The sequence below is a fragment of the Leucoraja erinacea genome, chromosome 7 (genome assembly GCF_028641065.1).
Source record: "Leucoraja erinacea ecotype New England chromosome 7, Leri_hhj_1, whole genome shotgun sequence".
NCBI lineage: Eukaryota > Metazoa > Chordata > Chondrichthyes > Rajiformes > Rajidae > Leucoraja > Leucoraja erinaceus.
In genome coordinates this window covers 67,610,149-67,635,186 of record NC_073383.1, presented here as the reverse complement: position 1 = coordinate 67,635,186, position 25,038 = coordinate 67,610,149, and the positions used below count along the sequence as shown (strand labels likewise).

The 25,038-nt window shown below is 43.4% G+C and overlaps 1 protein-coding gene across 2 annotated transcripts in view; it reads right to left on the bottom strand.

Moving 5' to 3' along the window:
* The window catches only part of rif1 (replication timing regulatory factor 1), a 69,363-nt gene extending 44,541 nt beyond the window's left edge, over positions 1 to 24,822 (bottom strand). For both annotated transcript variants that reach the window (XM_055638716.1, XM_055638717.1), the window contains exons 1-13: positions 24,625 to 24,822; positions 17,201 to 17,329; positions 16,667 to 16,745; positions 14,720 to 14,816; positions 14,357 to 14,487; positions 9,276 to 9,367; positions 7,920 to 8,109; positions 3,079 to 3,171; positions 2,383 to 2,521; positions 1,620 to 1,771; positions 1,032 to 1,149; positions 777 to 947; positions 276 to 386 (exon numbers count right to left, since the gene is read on the bottom strand). In XM_055638716.1, coding sequence (XP_055494691.1) covers positions 276 to 386; positions 777 to 947; positions 1,032 to 1,149; positions 1,620 to 1,771; positions 2,383 to 2,521; positions 3,079 to 3,171; positions 7,920 to 8,109; positions 9,276 to 9,367; positions 14,357 to 14,487; positions 14,720 to 14,816; positions 16,667 to 16,745; positions 17,201 to 17,313 — 1,486 coding nt within the window. In that variant the 5' untranslated portion in view covers positions 17,314 to 17,329; positions 24,625 to 24,822. The remainder of the gene's footprint in view (positions 1 to 275; positions 387 to 776; positions 948 to 1,031; positions 1,150 to 1,619; positions 1,772 to 2,382; positions 2,522 to 3,078; positions 3,172 to 7,919; positions 8,110 to 9,275; positions 9,368 to 14,356; positions 14,488 to 14,719; positions 14,817 to 16,666; positions 16,746 to 17,200; positions 17,330 to 24,624) is intronic.
* Between the last annotated feature and the right edge of the window lie 216 nt (positions 24,823 to 25,038).

The following is a 25,038-nucleotide window of genomic DNA, read 5'->3' as shown; positions in this document are numbered from 1 at the left end:
CCAAACATTATGGTGCCCTGAAAAGGGTGGGACTATGTATAAACACTGCTGTAATTTCTACATGCTGAAATCAAAATGTATAAAAATGGCCCTTATTAAAATCTGACAATGTGCACTTTAACCACATGCGATTTTTTTTCTTTGTCCAAAACATTATGGAGGAGGACACTGTACATTATTTTGCCAATCATTTTCAGCATTTATCTCTTTAAAAAGATCAGCTGTACTGGACACAAGATGTACTAAACTACAATTAATGTTATGAAACCATTTACCTTCACCCAATTTGCCAACAGAAATGAATGCATCTTTAACTGCATTGATCAGAATGCCAGCATGCTTGCAAAAGAACGAAGGGCTGTTAATCAACGGATGCTGCAGAGGGTCTGTAGGAAACAGAGGTAATAATAAATCGGGAACATTAATTTGCACAACTACATAGAGAAAACATGTCCTGGGGTCAATATAACACAAGTACGTTGGTGTATAAACTTCTGCAAATTAATCTGTACATTTTTTTTAGATCCAACCAATTTTCACAGGTCAATTTCCTGATAAGACCTGAATCAGCCAATTGAAACAAAATTGTACCTTTGCTGTGATTTTATTCTGGTTTAGCAAGACCAAAAACAGCCAAAGAAATGCAAAACCCACTGTATCAAGCAGATGTTTAACAGCAACAACATAAATCTACAGTACTGGTTTGTCCTGATAAACATAGAAACAAAGTAAGCCAAATGATAGCAATATATAATGACACCAAGCAGGACACATACCTAGGCTGAGTTGAATTTTGTTCTGTTTAACTAGGTCTGTCACTGCAGGACCCATAAGGAAGTGAAGTAATATTTCAACTCCCACCAGTTGCATGGCTTGTATTATTGGCACTGCAGAGTTGCTGGACTTCAATTGCATCCTTAATATTGTAGGACTTGGTGAAGGAAAGGCTGAAAGAAATTCATACATACGACTGTGGGTAAGATAGGATAAAGGGTAACCCAGAGTGACAGTTCACAAATCCCAATCCTAACCTGGTTTCTGTGCAGAGGCTGGGGTTGTAGGTGTATTGATTGAAGTTCTACAAGATATTCCTGTTACATGTGTCGTTCCATCAGCACCAAAAACATTTTGTAGCAATGGGACACATACCTACCAAACACAAGATGATGTTTTTTTATACAACACTCACATGTAAAATACAGTTGATAATGTCAATCACTTGCCAGAAACATAAACCAAATTATATTTTCATTAAAGAACCAGAATTAATTAAAATAAATTGGACATTCTCATTGCCAAAGATGTGACAATAACTCACATCATCTAGACCAGCCAATTGCAGTTATAATACAACCTTACTTTGCACAATAGTCCCAGATGCTTCTTGACAGTATACAATGCAAATCCATTTTGATCAAGTCAAATCTATTTTCAAATCAGATGTAAACATTTTCCCTATAGCAACTTGAAAAGGTCTTGGGTAATATTAGTTTACAAGCTTGCACTGATAAATTAAAAAACTTAAAACGACTCAAAGTACAAGGTGATTCAAGTCTGCGCCAGAAAAGCCAATGGGCATATTGTTTTTGATCTGAACGCTATCTTATAGGACATCTTACCTGTTCAAAGTTAGCAGAAAGTTGTGGGCCCAGCCGTAAAGCCAAGTACCACCAAACCTCCAGCTTGGCAAGGCCTAGAATCTCTGTTCTAACATGAATAGAACTCAATGGCTGCATGAGCAAGCGGAGTCTTTTTACACTGCAAAGGATATCTGCACACAAAATGAAAAAAAATTACTAAAGGGAGGGGGTGGAGAGGAGAAAGTCAAGAGCAGCATTTGAAATAATCAGAAAGCAAGTTGTGAAATTCTTTAATTTCTTCATTTTGTTCCCGATACAACATATTAGAACCAGCAACTCAATTCAAATTAATCCATAACTGAAAATAAAAAGGTTCTGAAGCTCAAAAAAAAAAAAAAAAAAGCTTTTATCAAGGTTTCTCATTAAAATTAAGACAGTGAGGAATTGAAAGCTAAACCACCCAAAGACCGATACGTTGCCTATTTCCTTCGCTCCATATATGCTGCTGCACCCACTGAGTTTCTCCAGCACTTTTGTCTACCAACCAAAGACCATTTTGCGAGAATTTCTATGCATGTGTGAAATTAGTCAAATTTCTTTTCTCATTCATATCTACATTGTGATCAGATAACTTTTAAAAGGACAGAGCCCAAGATCAGTTAACAATTATCTGAACTGTCAGAAACCCAAGAACGGAACATGGCATATTTTCCTGCTGTTAGAAAATATACAAAGTACAATAAATACATACAAATTTTAACTGCCTTTTCTACAACATAAAAATGAAGCAGTTTTCACATACCAGGATTCAAAGCAAAATTATCAATCAAGCTTTTCCAAGCAATGAAAGCTATTTTCTTCACTACTGGAGAGCTACTACGGAAGCCCAACTCCTCCAAATGCAAGACAGAATTAATAAAACTTCCTCCACGATGTAACGACTTGAAAGGGAGAAAGGGGTGCAAAGTGGAAAAAGATGACTTTAGTAAGAAAGTTCAGTAAGAAATTTATTGTTCCATTCCTGGTGCATATAACAATTAAACACTTTACTCTTGAAGTTAATTTAACCATTTTAAAATCTTGTGCAACAGATCCAATTACTTTCTTGGCAATTTTTGTTAAAGACAAGGGGTGAACTTTTATTGGAATACCTCCAGAATTTTTTTAATTTTAATTTCAGATTTCCAGCATTTGTATTTTTTATTTAAATTATTTTTATTCTATGCTATTACTTGCCTGGAACAGATGCAAGGAAATTGCTGAGTTTTGATAAGTTACAGATCAGTAAGCAAAGCTCATCAACCCAATGCATTAACTGGCCCACCATCCTTACTCCCTCACCCTCACCCATACCACTTACTACATAGCGTTGTAACAGCTTCATATACTCCATTCCATGTTCATAGCAATATAACAAATAAGTTGGATATAATCCTTTCCTATAATCCCTCTTCTACTTAATGGGTGCAAACAAAAGGAATGGCACTGACAATCTCACCTTTCCCAAAAGCTTCACAAAGAGGGGCCACAACTTCAGCACAAAGGTTTCATTTTTCGACGCAAAGAGTTTCTGCAGCTCTGGAATAAGTTTCTGGATAAAGAGTTTAGAATATTGTTAATTTAAACTATTGCACAAAATGGTAGATTGAGTCACTAGGCTAAACAAGGACAGCTCAGTCGCACGGCATGCATGAGTTGTGATTGCAGTTGTTGTTCAGTAAAATTATAGTAAGCAAATTTATACATGGCAAGGTAGACGTGTTTTCTTTTTTAATTCACTCTTTTCTGTCACAGGAAAGATCAATTGTTCCCCATTTTAATTGTTCTCAAGGTGGAAATGAGCCACCATCTTGAAACACAATCTTCTTGTAGGAACTTCCATAAGCTGTTGGGAAGGAATTGATTACAACAGCAATACTGTATTTCCAAGTCCAAGGATGCTGCTTGTGTGGTTAGAGCTGCAATAACTCTACAAATTAAAGATACTGCCTGCATAACTCCTGCCAGCAATATTACACTCCAGGTGCACAACCTTTTATCCGGAGTTCCGGAAACCGAAAAAAAAAAAACTCCGAAAACCGGCCATTTTTTCCAGGATGTCGTCTGCACACCAAAGCTCGCGTTTGGCGCCAAACTTAACCCGAAACGACCCACGGTCAACCCAGTGTACTACTGTAGCAGCTGCCTCCTCCCCGGAGACCGGGGAGACACTTAAACATCTGTAAATCATTGCTTAAATGTTAGTCAGTTAGTTTGGAGGGCTTTTATGTGAAGGGGGGGGGGGGGGGGGAGTGAAAGGGTAAACTTTAATTCTTAGTCCCCTACCTGGTCGGAGAGGCAGGGAGTGGTCAATGCCTTACCGGGTCGCCGTGCAGTAAGCTCCGCAGCGCTGTGGCCGCTGGGGCTGCGGGCGTCCGGCGCCGGTTGTAGCTCCGACCCCGGCAACTCTACTCCTGGCTGCGAGGCGCTCCAAATCCACAGCTGCCCGCGGCCGGACACCCGCAGCCCCAGCTCCGCGAATGCTGGGAGTCGGCGGTGTCGCAGCGCTGGGATGCCAGCGGGGAGCAGGCAATGCCTTACCGGGTCGCTGTACGGTAAGCTCCGGAGCGCTGTGGCCGCCGACTCCCAACATTCGCGGAGCTGGGGCCGCGGGCGGCGCTGGATTTGGAGCGCCTCGCAGCCAGGGGTAGAGTTGCCGGGGTCGGAGCTCGAACCGGCGCCGCCCGCGGCCGGACGGAGCCCCCAGCTCCGCGATGTTGGGAGTCGCCGACCAGGTAGGGGACTAAGAATTAAAGTTTCCCCCTTCACCCCCACCACATAAAATCCCACCAAACTAACTGACTAACATTTATACAATGATTTACAATGATTCCCCGGTCTCCGGGGAGGAGGCAGCCGCTCCAGACTTTTCAAGCCGCCCGCGCTACCTACCTAATCTACGCTAAAAATCTTCCATTCGGAAATCCGAAAATGTCCGAAATCCGACAAGTGTCTGGTCCCAAGGCTTTCGGATAAAAGGTTGTGCACCTGTATTACAGTATCATAGAATGATGCAAAAAGGCACACACACACACACACAAATACATTGTGGTTTCACCATGTAGAAATTACAGCAGTGATACATTATCTTCCCCATTTGAGGGCACAGCAATGTCATGTAAATGAAGGTAGTCATGTTTAGTATTTTGTTGTATATCCTTTGCATGCAATGACTGGCTGAAGTCTGCGATTCATGGACATCACCAGTTGCTCGGTGTCTTCTCTGGTAATGCTCTGTCAGGCCTGTATTGCAGCTTATGCTCATTTTGGGGGCTAGTCCCCTTCAGTTTTCTCTTCGGCATATAAAAGGCATGCTCAATTGGGTTCAGATCGGGTGATTGACTTAGCCACTCAAGAATTGACCATCTTTAGCTTTGAAAAATCCTTGGTTGCTTTCGTACAGGTGCACAACCTTTTATCCGAAAGCCTTGGGACCAGACACCTTTCGTAATTCAGAATTTGTCGGTCTTCAGAATGGACATTTTTTTGCATAGATTTTAATGGCTGGCTCAGTGGTAGAGTGCTCAACTCATAACCGCAAGGTCGCGAGTTTGCGCCTTGATCCCGGCAGAAGAAGTTGGAGTGGGGCTGGGCTGCTGCTGGCTGTGGGTCTCTGGGATCTCTGTGCTTGCGGTGGGCCTGGTGGTCGACGTCCAATTGGTCCTGACGTCTCCGGTGACTGCACTAACCTGCAGCCATCGCCGTCGTGAAGACAGTACAAAGCCCCCACGCCGGTGCAATGAGCGGGGTGTTGGAGAGGGGAGGGAAGGGGTCACACACATGGCCGGGAAGCAGAGGGGTGTAGGTGGGGTGAAATTGAAGGGAGCGACAATCTGCTGCTGCCTGCACGCTGAGTTTAAAAGTTCCCACGCAAGACTCACGATACACTGTGTATCGTGTCTACCGTGGAAACTTTTTAACTCAGTGGGCAGGTAGCAGCAGATTGTCAATTATTAACCCTCCCGCGCAATATACTCTCACCTTCTCTTTTATGAATGGGGATTTAGTTCCCCTTTCTTCTAGGACCGACCGGAGGTTCCGCTGTCACCTCTGCGGGCCGTCCTCGGTGAACGTCCTGTCTCCTTGTCCCTGGGATAGTAGGGGGCGATCAAACAGCACAATACCCCCCTCCCCCTCCAACTCCAGAGGAATCCGCTCCCCGATGGGCCTCTACGGCAACAAGTGGCAGTTCGCCCACAGCCCGAGCTGCGCGACCCCAAGAACAAGAAGTACCTTCCACACTATCAGCTTCTGCCCATACACTGCGTGTCCCTCTGAAGTTGGAACGGGGCTGGGCTGGAGTTGCTGATCTGGGATCTCCGTGCTTGCAGTGGGCCTGGGGGCCGGTGTCCCGATGAGAGGCCGCTGCTCGGGCTGTGGGCGAACTGCCACTTGTCGCTGTAGCAGCCCATCGGGGAGCGGCTTCTGGTGGTCCTGACGTCTCTGGCCAGTTTGCAGTTTTCCTCTGGAGTTGGAACGGGGCTGGGCTGCTGCTGGCTGTGGGTCTCTGGGATCTCCGTGCTTGCGGTGGGCCTGGGGGTCAGTGTCCCGTTGGTCCTGACGTCTCCGGTGACTGCACTGTGCTGCTAGAATCGCCGACGTGAAGACAGTGCAAAGCCCCCGCGCCGGTGCAATGAGCGGGGAGCTGGAGAGGGGAGGGAAGGGGTCACACACATGGCCGGGAAGCAGAGGGGTGTAGGTGGGGTGAAAGTGAAGGGAGCGACAATTTGCTGCTGCCTGCACGCTGAGTTAAAAAGTTCCCACGCAAGACTCACGATACACTGTGTATCGTGTCTACCGTGGGAACTTTTTAACTCAGCGGGCAGGTAGCAGCATATTGTCAATTATTAACCCTCCCGCGCAATATACCCTCACCTCTTTTATGAATGGGGATTTAGTTCCCCTTTCTTCGAGGACCGACCGGAGGTTCCGCTGTCACCTCTGCGGGTCGCCCTCGGTGAACGTTTTCAAGGACCTTTCTTCAAGGACCGAAAAAATGTCGCTATTCGGAGGTTTTCGTTATTTGGATCGTCGGATAAAAGGTTGTGCACCTGTAGTATGTTTGGGATCATTGTCTTACTATGGAATGAACTGCCGGCCAATGAGTTTTGAGGCATTTGTTTGAACTTGAACAGATAGGGTGTGGCTATAAACTTCAGAATTCATTATGCCACAGCCATCAGCAGTTGCATCATCAATGAAGATGAGCCAGTACCTTCAGTAGCCATAAATGCCCAGGCCATAACACCCCCACCGCCGTATTTCATAATGAGGTGGTATGCTTTGCATCTTGGGAAGTTCTTTCTCTCCTCCATACTTTGTTCTTGACATCACTCTGATATAAGTTAATCTTCGTCTCAACTGTTCACATGACCTTTTTCCAGAACTGTGGTTGTTCTGTTAAGTACTTCTTGTCAAACTGTAACCTGGCAATCCTATTCTTGCGGCTAACCAGTGGTTTGCATTTTGCAGTGCAACCTCTGTATGAAGTTCTGTTCATGAAGTCTTCTGAGGACAATGATTATTGACAAATCAACACCTGACTCCTGAAGAGTTTTTCTGATCTGTCGGATAGCTGTTTGGGGATTTCTTTATTTTCAAGAGAATTCTTCTGTCATCAGTTGTGGAGGTCTTCCTTGGCCTGCCAGTCCCTTTGAGATTAGTAAGCTCACCAGTGCTCTCTATCTTCTTAATGATGTTCCAAACAGTTGATTTTGGTAAGCCTAAGGTTTGGCTGATGTCTCTAACAGTTTTATTCTTGTTTCTCATTCTCATAATGGCTTCTTTGACTTTCATTGGCACAGTTTTGATGCTAATGTTGATAAACAGCAATAAAAGTTTCCAAAGGTGATAGAAAGACTGGAGGAAAGACGGGGTGCCGAGAGCTCTTTATTACCTGCATTAAGGAGGCAATTAAACACACCCGATCAAATACAAACACCTGCGAAGAAATGTGTCCCAAACATTATGGTGCCCTGAAATGGGGGGACGATGTATAAACACATCTGCAATTTCTACATGGTGAAACTAAAATGTATAAAAATACCCTTTAATAAAATCTGACAATGTGCACTTTAACCACATGTGATTTTTTTAATATTACAAATCTCAAATTGTGGAGTACAGAGGCAAATAAATAAATGATGGGTCTTTGTCCCAAACATTATGGAGGGCACTGTGCTTGTGCATACACACACACACACACACACACACACATATAAACACTGCGCAGAAGCCACAATTCTACTATTCTAGTATTATAGAAAGATAAATGTTTTCCATGTTTGCTAGCATACTTACTGCCATTATTAAAGGCTCAGTTACGCCAACCACTTCTTGCTGCTTTTGGAGCAGAAGTGGTAGTCCCATTTCTAGTGCTGTTGCTGCCCGCAACCGCACTTTAGGGGCAGAATGAACTACAAGAGGAAGTAATAGCTTGGCCCATCGAACAGCATCTTGTCCCATTTGATCAGGTGTCTGCTCCAACAGCCTTTTAAAAAAAAAAAGCAAAGTTTCAGAACAGGCCATTATTTATTGATTGTGGTTTACCTCACTGTACCCTAATGGCACAGAGTTCTCCCAATAAAACAAACAGTTCATCTCTACACATATTCTAAACCACATATTAGGCCATTAAAAACAATATGGAGTATTTAGCTACAGATCAAGATTCATTTAATATAATTAAAAAGCATCTTCAAGAATATTAAATATAATCAGAACTGAATATAGATATATTTTAACAAGGAATAAAATGTGCTTCCTTTATTTTCTTTAACCACTAATGCATCTGTGCACATAACATACCAATAACACAAATATTGAAAAACATGTTTTCACATTAGTCCATTTTCTGCACTAATTTAATTGATTTCCTTAATACCCAAGGATCTCAGTTATGAACAAATTCAGCAACTAAGCTAGCACAGCTGGCTTGGATAAAAATTCCTAAGAGGGTGTGGGGTGACGGAGGGTCGGAGCGAATTACAGACCCGCACAGCAGCAGCCAAAGATCCTGGGATCTTTGACAGCGATTCCTCTTCCCGCACCACGCCCGTCCTGATAGCGGCCGCTGCTTGCAAACCCGCTAACGGCGATACCGCTTTCAAAACAAACCCTCCCACACGCTGAGGCCGGGAGGAGGGAGGGAGGGAGAGGCCCCCTTCCGCCGTCTGAAGCAGCTGCACCGCTCGGCCCGCATCTTCTGTTGGCTGGCGGAGGCGGTGGCGAGGTGACCCCAACTGTCTCCCCCTTTGGCGGTAGCGGACAGGGCCGGCCAAGGCAGTGGGGCAATGATGCCCTCCGTGCCCGATGAGCACTGACCTTCCTTGCTCCACATCTCCCCCATCCCCCCCCCCCCCCCCCCCCCCCGTCTCTCTTGTACGCCCCCCCTATTCTGGGACCCCTCCTCTCCACTGATCTCCATTCCCACCTCTATTCAGTCCTAGTACATTTGATCTATCTTCGAAGACTTGAAGATTCCGAAACGTCACCCATTCCTTCCATCCAGAGTTGCTGCCTGTCCTGCTGAGTTACTGTAGCATTTTGTATCTATCTTCGGTGTAAACCAGCTTCTGCAGATCCTTTCTACACAATCTAATATCTTCTTTGCAGGATACATTTCTAAACACAATTACACTTTGATCCTGCACTTACCTCACAATGAGATTTAGTGCTTCATGTTCAACCACCACAGAGGGTTGGTCTCTAGTCAATATTGTTTCCACTGATGCAAGTATATTTGGAACCTAAATATACCAAAGCACCAAGATTGCTTTAATGAGTTAAGGCACATACAAAAACTGTACACATTTTAATACGAGGCCTTATTGAACAAATATTCAAACACAAACTTAGTGATTCTAATCATACAAAGTAGTGATAGTGCAACCAGTTGAAAATAATTGTTATTGCAAAAGCACCTTGAAATCATTAAAATAATCTTACAAGTTAAGAACCCAGTTTAAAGGGTCTGGACCCGATGTCATCTATCCGTGTTCTCCAGAGATGTTGCGTAATTAACCTGCTTAGTTACCCTTGCACTGTCTTTTAGTGAATCCAATTTTAATTTCATTATGATTTATTTAAGTAGGTTGCATTATAAAACTTTAGGACCAACCCTTCCCTTTATGGGCTTACTGACATTAAAATATATATAAATTAGAAAATACAAGAGCACATCAAGAATACCAAATTGGTCTTGACTGATAATGAGCATTGTCAAGGAGACTTAACATTTACTATAGATATCATTCATTTACTTTATCATGAAATTAAAAAAAAAAGAATATTCCTTTGCAAACAATGTATACCCGCACCACCAAATCAGGCACTGCTTGAATTTGTCTAATTGATCCAGCCGGCACGCTGAAAATTCATCAGCCCGCTGACTTATTTTCAAGTTTTTTTTTAATTATTCAAATGTCAGATTCCTTAAATTGAACAGAACTACTACTTTTACAACCAGAGTGTAAGTATCTTGATTCCCAATTTCCTGATTAGTAAAATAAGTCTTTTGTGCAGGAGACAAATGGCCCATCAAGTAGATTCTAGCTCTCTGATCAATCAATCAATTCCCTCAAAACAAGGTGGCTCCCGTGGATTTTGAAGTAACAGCAACAAAGAGAAGCAGGAGAAAGCACTGATTAGCTCTAGCCCGAGTGGGAGGAGAGTTAGAAGTGTCAGAGGGGGAAACAGTTTAAAACTGAGGAATTTGGTTTACAAATTGGTAAATTAGGCAATTTATTAGTCAATATAAGCAGGACGGCTCTTCGGGAGCGGCCTTTTGAGAAAAGAGCAAGACTTTGGCTCGAGAGTGTTCACCGAGGAGGGTGAGGAGAGGAAGCTACGCAAAACGCTGGAGAGGGAAAGACGAAAGAAGGAGATGTCAAGCAAGCTGATTCAGTGTGATGCTTGCAGTATATGGGAGGTCAAAGACACTGCTGGTGCCGCTAGCTGCTACAAATGTGAGAAGTGCATCCAGGTACAGCTCCTGAAGGACCGTGTTGGGGAGCTGGAGAAGCAAGGGGATGACCTCGGGTTCGTCCGAGAAACTGAGTCGTTCCTCGACAAATCCTACAGTAAGATTGTTACACCTAAGGTACTGGAAGAGAGAAGGTAGGTGACGGTGAGAAAGGGAGGGAAACATGGAGTGCAATGGTCCCCGGGTGTTGTGCTTCTTGTGAACAGGTTCACCCACTTGTAAGGCCTTTGACAAGGTTCCTCATGGAAGGTTGGTTAAGAAGGTTCAATTGTTGGGTAATAATGGTGGAATAGCAATAGAATGGTGGAAGGTTAAGGGGGGACCTGATAGAGGTCTTTAAAATGATGAGGGATAGACAGAGTTGATGTGGACAAGCTTTTCCCTTTGAGAATAGGGAAGATTCAAACAAGAGGACATGACTTCAGAATTAAGGGACAGAAGTTTAGGGGTAATATGAGGGGGAACTTCTTTACTCGGAGAGTGGTAGCGGTGTGGAATGAGCTTCCAGTGGAAGTGGTGGAGGCAGGTTCATTGGTATCATTTAAAAATAAATTGGATAGGCATATGGATGAGAAGGGAATGGGGGGTTATGGTATGAGTGCAGGCAGGTGGGACTAAGGGGAAAAAAAACATTTGTTCGGCACGGACTTGTAGGGCCGAGATGGCCTGTTTCAGTGCTGTTTATATGGTTGTTATATGGTTAGCAAGATGGATTCAACAGTGGCTGAATGGGAGATGCCAGAGAGTAATGGTGGATGGCTGTTTGTCAGGTTGGAGGCCAGTGACTAGTGGGGTGCCACAGGGATCTGTGTTGAGTCCACTGTTGTTTGTCATGTACATCAATGATCTGGATGATGGTGTGGTAAATTGGATTAGTAAGTATGCAGATGATACTAAGATAGGTGGTGTTGTGGATAATGAAGTAGGTTTTCAAAGTCTACAGAGAGATTTATGCCAGCTGGAAGAGTGGGCTGAAAGATGGCAGATGGAGTTTAATGCTGATAAGTGTGAGGTGCTACATCTTGGCAGGACAAATCAAAATAGCACGTACATGGTAAATGGTAGAGAATTGAAGAATGCAGTTGAACAGAGGGATCTGGGAATAACTGTGCACAGTTCCCTGAAGGTGGAATCTCATGTAGATAGGGTGGTAAAGAAAGCTTTTGGTGTGCTGGCATTTATAAATCAGAGCATTGAGTTGGGATGTCATTTTACAAGGCATTGGTGAGGCCAATTCTGGGGTATGGTGTACAATTTTGGTCGCCTAATTATAGGAAGGATGTCAACAAAATAGAGAGTACAGAGGAGATTTACTAGAATGTTGCCTGGGTTTCAGCAACTAAGTTACAGAGAAAGGTTGAACAAGTTAGGTCTTTATTCTTTGGAGCGCAGAAGGTTAAGGGGGGACTTGATAGAGGTCTTTAAAATGATGAGAGGGATAGACAGAGTTGACGTGAATAAGCTTTTCCCACTGAGAGTAGGGAAGATTCAAACAAGAGGACATGACTTGAGAATTAAGGGACAGAAGTTTAGGGGTAACATGAGGGGGAACTTCTTTACTCAGAGAGTGGTAGATGTGTGGAATGAGCTTCCAGTGAAGGTGGAGGCAGGTTCGATTTTATAATTTAAAAATAAATTGGAAAGTTATATGGACGGGAAAGGAATGAAGGGTTATGGTCTGAGTGCTGGTAGATGGGACTAGGGGAGAATACGTGTTCGGCACGGACTAGAAGGGCCGAGATGGCCTGTTTCCGTGCTGTAATTGTTATATGGTTATAAGTCAAATGTGGGTCCCTTGAAGGCAGACACGGGTGAAATTATTATGGGCAACAAGGAAATGGCAGAAAAGTTGAATAGGTACTTCGGATCTGTCTTCACTAAAGAAGAGACAAACAATCTCCCAGATGTACTGTAGGAGGACAGAGGATCTAAGAGGGTAGAGGAACTGAAAGAAATTTTCATTATGCGAGAAATAGTATTGGGTAGGCTAATGGGACTGAAGGATGATAAATTCCCTGGGCCTGCTGGTCTGCATCCCAGGGTCCTCGGGGAGGTGGCACTAGAAATAGTGGACGCATTGATGATCATTTTCCAATGTTCAATAGATTCAGGATCAGTTCCTGTGGATTGGAGGATAGTTAATGTTATCCCACTTTTCAAGAAAGGAGCGAGAGAGAAAACGGGGAATTACAGACCAGTTAGCCTGACTTCGGTGGTGGGAAAGATGCTGGAGTCAATTATTAAAGTGGTAATAATGGGGCATTTGGATAGCAGTAAAATGATTAGTCCGTCAACATGGATTTATGAAAAGGAAATCATGCTTGACTAATCTTCTGGAATGTTTTGAGGATGTGAAAAGTAAAATGGATGAAGGGGTGCCAGTGGATGTATTGTATCTAGACATTCAGAAAGCTTTTGATAAGGTCCCGCATGGGAGACTGGTGACAAAAAATTAGAGCACATGGTATTGGGGGTAAGGTGTTGACATGGACAGAAAATTGGTTTGCAGCATTGGAAGCAAAGAGTAGGAGTGAACGGGTCCTTTTCAGAATGGCAGGCAGTGGCGAGTGGAGTGTCGCAAGGCTCGGTGTTGAGGCCACAACTCTTTACCATATATATTAATGATTTGGAAGAGGGCATTAGGAGCAACACTAGCAAGTTTGCGGATGACACAAAGCTGGGCGGCAGTGTGAACTGTGAAGAGGATGTTAGGAGGTTGCAGTGTGACCTGGACAGGTTGAGCGAGTGAGCAGATGCGTGGCAGATGCAGTTTAATATAGATAAATGTGAGGTCATCTACTTTGGCGGCAAAAACAAGGGGGCAGATTATTATCTCAATGGGGTTAGGTTAGGTAAGGGGGACGTGCATCGAGACCTGGGCGTCCTTGTACACCGGTCATTGAAAGTTGGCATACAGGTACAGCAGGCAGTGAAGAAGGCTAATGGAATGTTTGCCTTCATAACAAGAGGATTTCAGTATAGGAGTAAAGAGGTTCTTCTGCATTTGTATAGGGCTCTGGTGAGACCACATCTGGAGTATTGTGTACAGTTTTGGTCTCCTAATTTGAGGAAGGACATCTGTGCAGCCTAGGTTCACGAGATTGATCCCTGGGATGGCGGGACTGTCATATGAGGAAAGATTGAAAAGACTAGGCTTGGAGTTTAGAAGGATGAGGGGGATCTTATAGAAACATATAAAATTATAAAAGGACTTGACAAGCTAGATGCAGGAAAATTTTTCCCAATGTTGGGCGAGTCCAGAACCAGGGGCCAGTCTTAGAATAAAGGGGAGGTCATTTAAGACTGAGGTGAGAAAAAACTTTTTCACCCAGTGAGTAGTGAATTTATGGAATTCCCTCCCACAGAGGGCAGTGGAGGCCAAATCACTGGATGGATTTAAGAGAGAGAGTTAGAAAGAGCTCTAGGGGCTAGTGGAGTCAAGGGATATGGGAGAAGGCAGGCACGGGTTATTGATAGGGAACGATCAGCCATGATCACAATGAATGGTGGTGCTGGCTCGAACGGGCCCTCCTGCACCTATTTTCTATGTTTCTAAGGTGGGCTGAAGGGCCCGTTTTTATTCTGTATAGCACTGACACCTGCAAAGCAGAATTATTTTGTCCATTAAAGATAAAGGCACTAAACAAGAAAATATAATATGCTTGGTTTATTGGAGATTGGTCCTACTAATTAATATTTAGACATGGAGTTTTGAAGATATAGCACTATTTGCTTATTTCCTGAGGAAACTCACCTCTTTCCCAACTACATCCGGACTAAAGTTCTGCTTAGCCATTACCCAAAGGGCTCTTGTACAGGTATTCTTATCGGTTGAGGTGATTGCAATATTACAGAGTGTCAATAGCAACTGTTTAACTTCAGGTGCTGCAGGGAAAATAGAAATCATAAAGTAAACCAATTGAGAGTATTCCAATGTTAAGTACTATTATAAATGGCATGGCAAGATTACCACTTTACACTGGGGGGCATCATTCGAAATTAGGGTTACATAAGGATCCTGGCTGATCTGTTTTCTAATTCAATACATAAATTTGTCCAGAAAATAACAATACATTAAGACATTGTAAAAGTTAAGCACAAATACTGTTAAATGTACCTGGCAACGCAGCACTAATATTACTGTGAAAGGCACAGAATCCCAAGGCCTGTAGTGCCGCATTACATAATTCCAAATCCAAGTTGGAAAGATGACCCTTCAGAAGTAAACAGAAATCAAAATTTATGATCAACCAGCAAGCTTTTAAAAATAAAAATTGTCAAACTGTTACAATGAAATTGTTTCATCAGCAAGGATTTGCTCCAAGAGTAGTTTTAATCTACTACAGGCATGTGAGTCGATAACATGTAGCAAGACAAAACTAATGTGATTTAAAGCACAGAATTAGAGTTGTGAGGAGGTGGGAATGGAGGAAGAAATAAAATATTTTGAAGTGCAAAAAGAGCAAAAATCACTCTACAAGTAATTCTGTTGGGGTCAAGAGCCTAAATTGAGATGGCGGAACCATGATCAGTAAATTATTGACAGTGTGGATGTGGAGAGGATGGTTGGTCTTCTACGACAATCTAGTACTAGATGACCCATCTTCCAAATAAGGGTCATCCATTTAAGACAGCAGTAAGGCAAACTTTTCTTTTTAAGGGTCCCATCTTCAGAATTCTCTTTCTTGCTTATATAGCTTTGGAGGCAGAGTATGAGTATTCTTAAGGCAGAGATTGACAGATACTTGATACATAAGGGAATGAAAGTTTACAAGGATTGACTGGAAAGCAGAGTTGATCTTGCATTCAGATTAAACAGCAAATAAAACCTGGGAGGACCAGCGGCTATTCCCGTTCAAGCAACAATTCTTTACCCATTTTAAATTAAAGAGATGCCCTCAGCTTAGGGATGAAAATATAGTTTAAAAGTTAATCATTAGGGCAATACAAGAGTGTTCTGCAAACATTGAGAACAGGCCAGATGTTAGCTGCTTTACAGCATGGCACACTGCAGCGCAAATGTTTCCTCAAAATATCAGATTCAGGATGGAAATATAACATTTTATTTTACACTGACGACTAGCTACCTTCCGCAAGCTACATCCAAAAATCTGAAGGACCCATCTATACGATCTAACTACACAAAAAGAAAGGTTTTTTATTTATATTCAAAGGCTTTCAAAATAACTCTCAATTTCCAAAGAACAAACACCCTATTCTTGTGTTCCTAGCTAATCTACTTTTCAACTAAATGAAAGCAATTAGCAATCAAGCGACTTCTTTGATTGCAACAAGCCAGATTGTGTTGACAGATAGCTGGTGGTTGTGTACATTCTAGTGCTTGTGAAAGCACATTCCAGATTTCCATACCTGCATTACAGCAGCACAGAACACCATTGAAGCCGAGTAACAGCTCATTCCACTACTACTTATCAGCGGGATATGGGCAAATAAATTTGCAACTTGTCCCAATACGTCTACCTTGAGCATTATCCCGTTCATTGGACGACTCACTGTGGTGGATGTTAATTTGTGTTTATTGTTGTTATTATTGTATCATTGTATGTATGACTGCAGGCACAAAATTTCGTTCAGACCGTAAGGTCTGAATGACAATAAAGGAAATTCAAAATTCAAAATTCAAATTCAAAATTCAAATTCATGGAGTTTTGTCGCCCCATTTAAAATATACATATTGTTTTTTAAACACATATTTTTAAATTAGTAATAACTTAAATGTTAAGAATTTTTTAAATCAATAATCAATAAGCCGCTACATGGTCAACTTGATGGAACTATCAAAAGAAGCGGGTCCAATTAAGCAAAATCCAGCCTAATATTTCCCAACGCCCCCCACCCAAAAGATGAAGTCATACCAGTATTCTCTTTCCCTGAAGAGACTTGATTAATCAAAAACGTGCTGAGGGAACAAATGCATTGGTACTGATTGTATATTGCAAACAGTAATAGGATAGTCTCCAAATAAAGTATTGATACATTTCAACATTACTGAAGAAAATCATTGGATAGCATTTCATGGTGATACACAAAACTAAAAACTTACTTTGAGTACTTCACAGAGCCGGGTAAATTGTTTGTTAACTGCACCAGCAAATTCCTTTCCATCTTCGCCACTAAGACGACTTAAACATTTGAATGAATAAAGAAAAATAGTTTAGACTTAAATCTAGAACACTAAATATTTAACAGTGTTATTCTTTTTTCAGTTATTGCGTGACCATCAGAGTATTTTTGACATTTTCCAGATTTAACGGCATAGAAGCCAAACTGCACCCAAGGATTTGACCAAAAGTAGAAAATGCATGCTTAGGTTGCTTATGTCTTCAATTGCGCCTACAGCCACAAATGTTAATCAATAGCCATGAAATATAATTCTAAAAAAGAATTTCAGCAGACATCTATCTCTTTTGATGATCTACTTCTTTGACAAAATTGAACCATATTTGGAACAGAAAATGTACGTGGTATGCCCTATGTTTGCAAGTATCAATAAATCCTAAGATTTAACAAAATCTTTAGAAACCAGACGCATCGCAGCAAATCACACGTTTCATATTCCTGAATGTCTCATACTGACCTGGAAATAGTAAGGTAGGCATCCACTTGTTCTGTTGATGATACAGATGGATCTTCCAATGTCTCCAACAGCGGTAGCAAACCAGAAGCTGCTGGGTAAGCAGCAGCCATCATTCTGGTGCTCAGAATACTGAGGGGAGGGGAAACTCAGTTAGTCTTCCACTTTCGAGTGCTCTTATTTTAAATCTAACATTTCAATGTGACATTCTCAGTGCTTTTTAAAAAAAATAAAATGTAGTCATATATCAAGAATACCACCAAATCAAAAATGAATCACATGAAACACTTCAAAAATTAAACAGAATACCATAACACTATTAGTTTGCCAGGAAGTCAAAACTTACTACTTGAATTGAGCATAACAGCAGACTACACATTTTAAAGGAAAGGACAGTAACAATGTAGAGGTTGCAATGCTAAAAGTCACAAGACTACACAAATTCTGCTTGAAGCTAAATGCAGTTAGTCTGCCCACTGGAACTTAATTTCTCAATGCGAGCTTCTTAAAAAATTATGAATCCCGTAAAAGGTAAATAAATCCTCAAAGGTTTACTTACATTTTGGTTTTTAAATGAAGACTTCACTCACACAATATGCGTTGCTGGCAACATGAACATTTATTGTTCATTAGCAGCTGCCCTGAACTGAGGAATCAGTCAACCCTAATGGTTGGTTAAGAGACATGCAGTAACCAAACTAGACAAGAATGGCAAAATGCCTTCATTGAAGGTCATTAATAAAGACAGAAACTGTTTAAAATCCAGTTTTAAATAATTCGAATTACCAAACTTCTGCAGTGGAATTCAAACAAGTGAATTCCAGTCTGTTTTAATGGCCACTGGTCTCATAACTGGATTACTTTACATTCAAGATTGCACTGAAAACCTAAAATCCATTCTTTGCGATCAGAGAAGTCCAATGTAGTTGGCACAAGGAACACAGCATGTGTCAAAGTAATCACCTATACTCCCAATAACAGATTCCTGCTTCTCCTGCAGTAATGCCTTTTGGTCACATAACAAAGTCTTCAGCAACCTTCATGCCAAGGGGCTACACAAGGAAAAAGAGCCAAGATAGCTTGACAGTTACATTGATAACAATTAAGCTACTCAAGGAGTTGTTAGTCTTGCAAATTCCATAACAAAATGGGCATTAAAACCATGAACAGCTAGCACCACAGATAAATTATTTGAAGTAACATAATCTATACATAACTGAAACTGATCTTGTTATCGTCCGGTTGGCGGTCGTTCTATTTGCGCAGAAACGGTACGTGATTGCGCTACGAATTTTCGCCAGCTTACTCACCGTTCTCCTGCGCTGTGATTGCACCGTTTCATTCCAACAGGTGGAATATTACACAAGTTATGAAGGTTTAAAAATCGTAAGATCAGATGATTGGTTTTCTCTCCTGTCAATCGCCTGGACAGCAACGCCCCTTCCGGCACCCTTTGTTAATCACCGGGGCGAGGAGAATAATGCCCCGAAGGCCGCGCTGAGCCCCGAAGTCGTGACGCCGTGGCCGGGAGGGGCTGAGTGACGCCGGGGCCGGGAGGCGCTGAGTGACGCCGGGGCCGGGAGGCGCTGAGTGATGCCGGGGCCAGGAAGCACAGTCATAGCAACCCCCCCCCCCCCCCCCCACCCACACATACCAGGGCAGCAGGACCCCCCCCACCCCCCTCCCAAAGCATCCCAAGCTGCAGGATGCACCCCACCCCCCAGCTGAAGGTCCCCGCCCCCCCCCCCCCGCCAACGTGACAGCCGTGCCACCCCCTCCCTGCTGCAGGATGCTCCCCCCACCAGTCCCGTCTGAAGCCGATTTCTGCAGGATGCTCCAAAAGTCCCCCGTGAAGCCGTCCCCCCTCCCCCTGCAGGATGTTCATTCACTCCCCCCCCCGACAGCCCCCGCCTGATGCCGCCCCACGCCGGCTGCAGGACACGTTCCCCGACAGCCCCCGCCTGAAGCCGTCCCTGTCCCCGGCTACAGGACGCTCCCGCCAGCCCCCGCCTGAACCGGCTACAGTCGCTCCACCCGATAGCCCCCACTTGAAGCTGGAGGAACGGGAAAAAGATTTATCACCAATTTGATCCTCTCCAAAGTTAGAGGTCAAGGTGATGTGGCTATTGCTGTAGCATCCTCTGGGATAGCAGCTAAATTAATGCTTGGTGGAAAACTGCACATTCTCGATTCAAGATACCCATCTAAGTGACTGAATATACATTCTGCAACATTGAGAAGAACTCTCACATGGCACGTTTGATGAGGCAAGTGAAACTCAATGTTTGGGATGAATGCCCAATGATTAGGAGGGAGTGCTTTGAAGCTGTGGACGAAACTCTTCAAGATGTATGCACCAACATTAGGCCTTTTGGCAGCATTCTTACCATTTGTTGTGGCGATTTTTGACAACTCCTTCCTGTAGTGAAAAGGGGAAATGATGCTGATGTTGAAAATTCCTGCTTCAAGAAATCCTACTTCTGGACACTTTTCACCAAGTTTCAATTGCAGACGAATATGCAATTGAGAGAGGGAGAAGGTGACTATTCTTAATTTTGGTTGAAAGTTGGAGAAGACGAGATTTTAAAGAATGTAGACGATGAAATTGAAATACCAGCAGACATGGTTCTATCAGCAAAAATACTGGAGGATTGTGTTGATTTCATCTATCCCACATTTGACGATCCTCACATCTCTGGATTACCACCACACAAATTGGAGTTGAAAAACAAATCTCCAATCATGTTAATGAGAAACTTGGAGCCCCCAAAGCTATGCAATGGAACGAGAATGATTGTGGAAGAGTTACACAATAATCTTATCGTTGTAAGAATCAACATCAATGTCATCTTTGAATCTTCAAAGATGACATTGTTCTCATTCCTAGGATAACTCTCAATTTGACAGAAGGTAAAGACATTCCCCCTCAGCGGAGCCAATTCCCCATGCAGTCAAGTTTTGCTATGACGATCCATAAAGCGCAAGGACAAACAATGGAGATAGTGTTGATGCACCTCGGAAAAAAACGGTATTTCATCGTGGACAACTATATGTGGCTCTTAGCTGAGGAAAGGTGAAGGAAAATATCAACGTTTTCCTGAAGGATGGATCAACCAGGAATGCTGTCATTAAGCGCGTGCTTGGTTGAACGATGATTTCCGAGGTAAATTCTCAGATTTTCTTCGAGATATTATTGAGTGATCAAACTATCTATATATATATAAATGGTGTGGCTTTTTTTCATTAACAGCAAAGAGACATCGAGATGTAGTGAGCAGCAGAATACAACAAGAAAGAACTGAATAAATCTCATCTTTAACGTTTAAATTGTTGTTGTATTTTAAGAGTTATTCACATTTTAAGCTTTAATAAATTATTTTTCCACTTGCCGCACCCATCAGCTGTGCCTGCACAGTAATAGCTGCGTGTTCTACGTCACAATGACCATATGGTGCCAGCATAACAACCTGGCTCTCTATATCAGCAAAACCTAAGAACTGATTGTGGACTTTTGAAGAGGAAGGTTGAGGAACCACAATCCTGTTTACATCAATGGGACAATGGAGGAGAGAGTAAAAAACTTCAAATTCCTGGGCGTGCATATTTCCGACAAACTTTCCTGGACCGAGCATTCTGATGCAATCATAAAGAAAGCACATCAACACATCTACTTCCTGAGAAGATTACGGAGATTCGGTATGTCAAAGAGGATTCTCTTGAACTTCTACAGGTGCACAGTATAGAGCATACTGACTGGTTGCATTGTGGCCTGGTTCAGCAACTTGAACGTCCAGGATCGGAAAAGACTGCAAAAAGTTGTAAACACTGCCACATCACCTGCTCTGACCTCCCCACCATCGAAGGGATTTATCGTAATCTTTGCCTCAAAAAGGCAGCCAACATCATCGAAGACCCACACCATCCTGGCCACACACTCATCTCACCACTGCCACCGGGAAGAAGGTAAAGGAACCTGAGAAATGTAACGTCCAGTTTTCTCCCCAGAGTAACAAAATGTGATGGTTTGTCTTTTCCTCTGTATACAAGAGTTCTGATATCCTAATTTGATGTTATGGATATGATCGATTATCAAATAAAATAACTCAAATCAGTGTTGCATTTTATTGTGCAAACCTCCCATACAAGGCATTATCCCAAACCAGACAATATGCAAGACAAAGGAAGAAACTAAGTTAAAGAAAATGCCAAAGGTGGCCCGCAAGCAATAGGAAAAATATATAATCCGTCATAAACTAGACACCCAATAACCCCAACGCATACACTCATGCACCCACTGAAATCTCATTTCTGCTTTAAAGCTATAGTCCAGAATCAGATAGTTAAGAGTTTGAGGCAGGAAAATGCTGAACAGTTGGCAAAGGATGTAAATCTACAAGAAAAGCATTAACAACTGTGACCAAAACCAGGGGTCAATGGCACTGAAAGAATTTTTGTAACAGCTGATCCATCCCCCCCCCCCCCCCTCCTCTTTTTTCTTTACTAACCGATAAATTAGATCCCAAGCCATCATACCTTTCAATGAACAGCAAAAAATGATTGTGATTAGTGTAGCCCAATATGAATTTTAGAACATTCTTGCATAAAACACTTAACTGTAACACATAAACCAAGATAGCAAATAATACTATTTATTACTAGTTACTAGTATTACTAGTTTCCTGACCATTTTTAAAAGAACATTCACCCATAGAATATTACCTTGCCACCATCTATTCCTATGGTGTCACAACTACAATCTCAATTTCCTAGACCCCAAAGCAACCAATACAATTTGATATTTTGTGTACCTTTATGGAATATATTTAACTTTGTTAAACACTACTAATTCAAATACAAAATGCAAGCGCATATTTGCTGGGAAAACTTTCAAATAACAATTGATCACTTTCTCTGTTGAAGTTCAAAAAAAGTCACGACACATTATTCCAAGAAATGTTCACTCTCACTAATTGAATGAAACGCCTTAAACGATTATCCTTACAATGGACCCCACATCAGTGCTTGTACACTTCAACCACAAGAAAAAGGGGCATTGAGCTGCAACCTATCACAGATCAAATCCCATGACTGGAAACTGAAGGCATGTAACTCCAGTCTATAAATGAAAACAAAAGTGTTGGGAGTAACTCAACAGGCCAGACAGCATCTCTGGGGAACACAAATAGGTGACATTTCAGGTCAGGAACCTTCTTCAGCCAATTTCCTCTTCTTCTGTGAAGAGGTTCTCTTCCATGTTCCCCAGAAATGCTGCCTGATCCAAAGTTATTCGAGCACTTTGTCTTTTTTTGTAAGCCGGCAATTGCAGTCTCTTGTTCCTATGGTTTATAAATACACTTTTAGCAAATATTTTATAAATTTTAATTTAGAGACACGTCAGGTTTAAAACCCTGTGAACCAAACAGAATTGGAAAAGTAATTAAATTTCAAGTACCATCAGGCAGACACCACAGAATGGCAGCTTTGGAATAAATGGACAGACTACTCACCTCCACTCTCTACATCTTACCTCCCTGCCCGACCCTCATCTTTCCCTCCCTCAAAGCAGAACCAACGCAGAGGAAGTTCCGACCTGAATACTCAACTGTTCCTTTTCTCCAGAGATGCTATCTGACCTGTTGAGTTACCCCAACATTTTGTGTCTAACCTTTGGTATAAACTAGCATCTGCAGTTCCTTTCCACACAAGAACAGAGGGGGGCAGACTCACCACTTCCTTTTGTCCAACCTCTGGAGATAGGGTGGGAAGGTTGAGCAGAAAAGGGAATAGGAGAAACATCCCAAAGACATATAGATTTGTAGAGTTAATTGGCTTCAGTACAAATTGTAAATTGTCCCTAGTGTGCAGGAGTAGGCCATTTGGCCCTTCGAGCCAGCACCGCCATTCAAATGATCATGGCTGATCATCCAACTCAGTGTCCAGCACCTGCCTCCTCTCCATACCCCCTGATCCCTTTAGTCACAAGGGCCACATCTAACTCCCTCTTAAATATAGCCAATGAACTGGCCTCAATTACCTTCTGTGGCAGTGAATTCCACAGATTCACCATTCTCTGTGTGAAAAATGTTTTCCTCATCTCGGTCCTAAAGGAATTCCCCCTTATCCTTAAGCTGTGACCCCTTGTTCTGAACCTCCCCAACATCAGGAACAATCTTCCTGCATCAAGCCTGTCCAACCCCTTAAGAATTTTGTAAGTTTCTATAAGATCCCCCCTCAATCTTCTAAATTCTAGCGAGTACAAGCCGAGTCTATCCAGTCTTTCCTCATATGAAAGTCCTGACATCCCAGGAATCAGTCTGGTGAACCTTCTCTGTACCCCCTCTATGGCAAGAATGTCCTTCCTCAGATTTGGAGACCAAAACTGTACGCAATACTCCAGGTGTTGTCTCACCAATACCCTGTACAACTGTATCTCTGGATAAAAGGAATGGTTGATGTTTCGGGTCGTCCCTTCTTCAGTGGCATATCCCTGAACAGTCTAAAGAGAGAGGGAGTAATAAAGGGGGAAAAATAAGCGGAGCCCACTCCTCTCACCATTTGGCTGGCCGCCTCTATGCACACATTGCCCGATGCTGTATCTTTAGTCTAAAGAGATAGTGGGTAATAAATGGACGAAACGAAGCAGAGGGCCCCCGCTTTCCTACCGGACGGCTGCTCGAAACACACATCAACCGATACTATATGACATCTCTAGAGATAGGGGTAATAACGATAGGGGGGGAAAGGAAGCGAGTGTCCCCCCGCTCCCGCTTTTCTCCCCACCCGACGGCCGCCTGTGCACACCTCGCCCAGTGCTGTATCTCTAAAGAGAGAGGGGGGGGGGGGGGGGGGGGGTAATAAAGAGGGGGGGGATATAAAATAATCCCCCACCTCTCTCCTCCACCTCCCATTTTCCTCCCTACCGGACAACCGCCGCTATGCACACATCACCCGGTGCTGCAAGTCTAAAGAGATGACGGGTGGGGGTGGGGGGGGGGGGGAATGGGGGGTGGGGAGAATAACGATAGGGGAAAACGAAGTGGAGGGCCCCTGCTTTTTCTCCCCACCGGACGGCCGGTCGCCTCCATGCACACAACACTCGCTGCTGTATCTCTAAAGGGAGCTGGGGAGTAATAAATAAGGGAAAAAGCGGAGAAAAGAAGAAAAACAATCCCCCACCTCTCTTCTGCTCCCACTTTCCCCCACCCTATCAGACGGCCGGCCGCGTCTAGGCACACATCACCCGGTATTGTGTAGGGGGGGGGGGGTAATAGCGATAAGGGAAAACCCAGCAGAGTTCCGCCCGCCCGCTTTTCTCCCCCCCTCCCTACCGGACAGCCACCTCAGTCTACGCACACAATAACTGGCGCAGTTTCCCTAAAGAATTAGGGGAGGAGGTAATAGCGATACTAGCCCGCTTTTCTTCCTACCGGACGGACAGCCGCCTCTACACACACATCGCCGGGTGCGGAGCGGAGACGGGTCGAGTCGAGGCCTCCTCCACCGCAGACACGCGCGCTCTGCCGCTGGTTCGTTCGTCCGTCCGTCCGCCGGCCCCGCGCGCGCTCTATCGCCAAACCAACGCTCCCTCGCTCGCTCGCTGCTGCCCGCGGGAAAATACTCGCGCCAAACGGCCGGGCAGCCTGGGTAACGACCTTTCACCCCAGCAACCGTCTGCGTCTATGGTCTCCCCCCCCCGCGGACACAAACCCATTCGATTTGGTTAATTTGATGTTAAACAGAAACAGAAACAGAAAGGACAACGCAGGGCGTCTGGTGCATATTCAACTTTTCTTTTTTTGGGGGGGGGGGGCAGAGAAGAAAGCAACCATGAAGAATAAAAC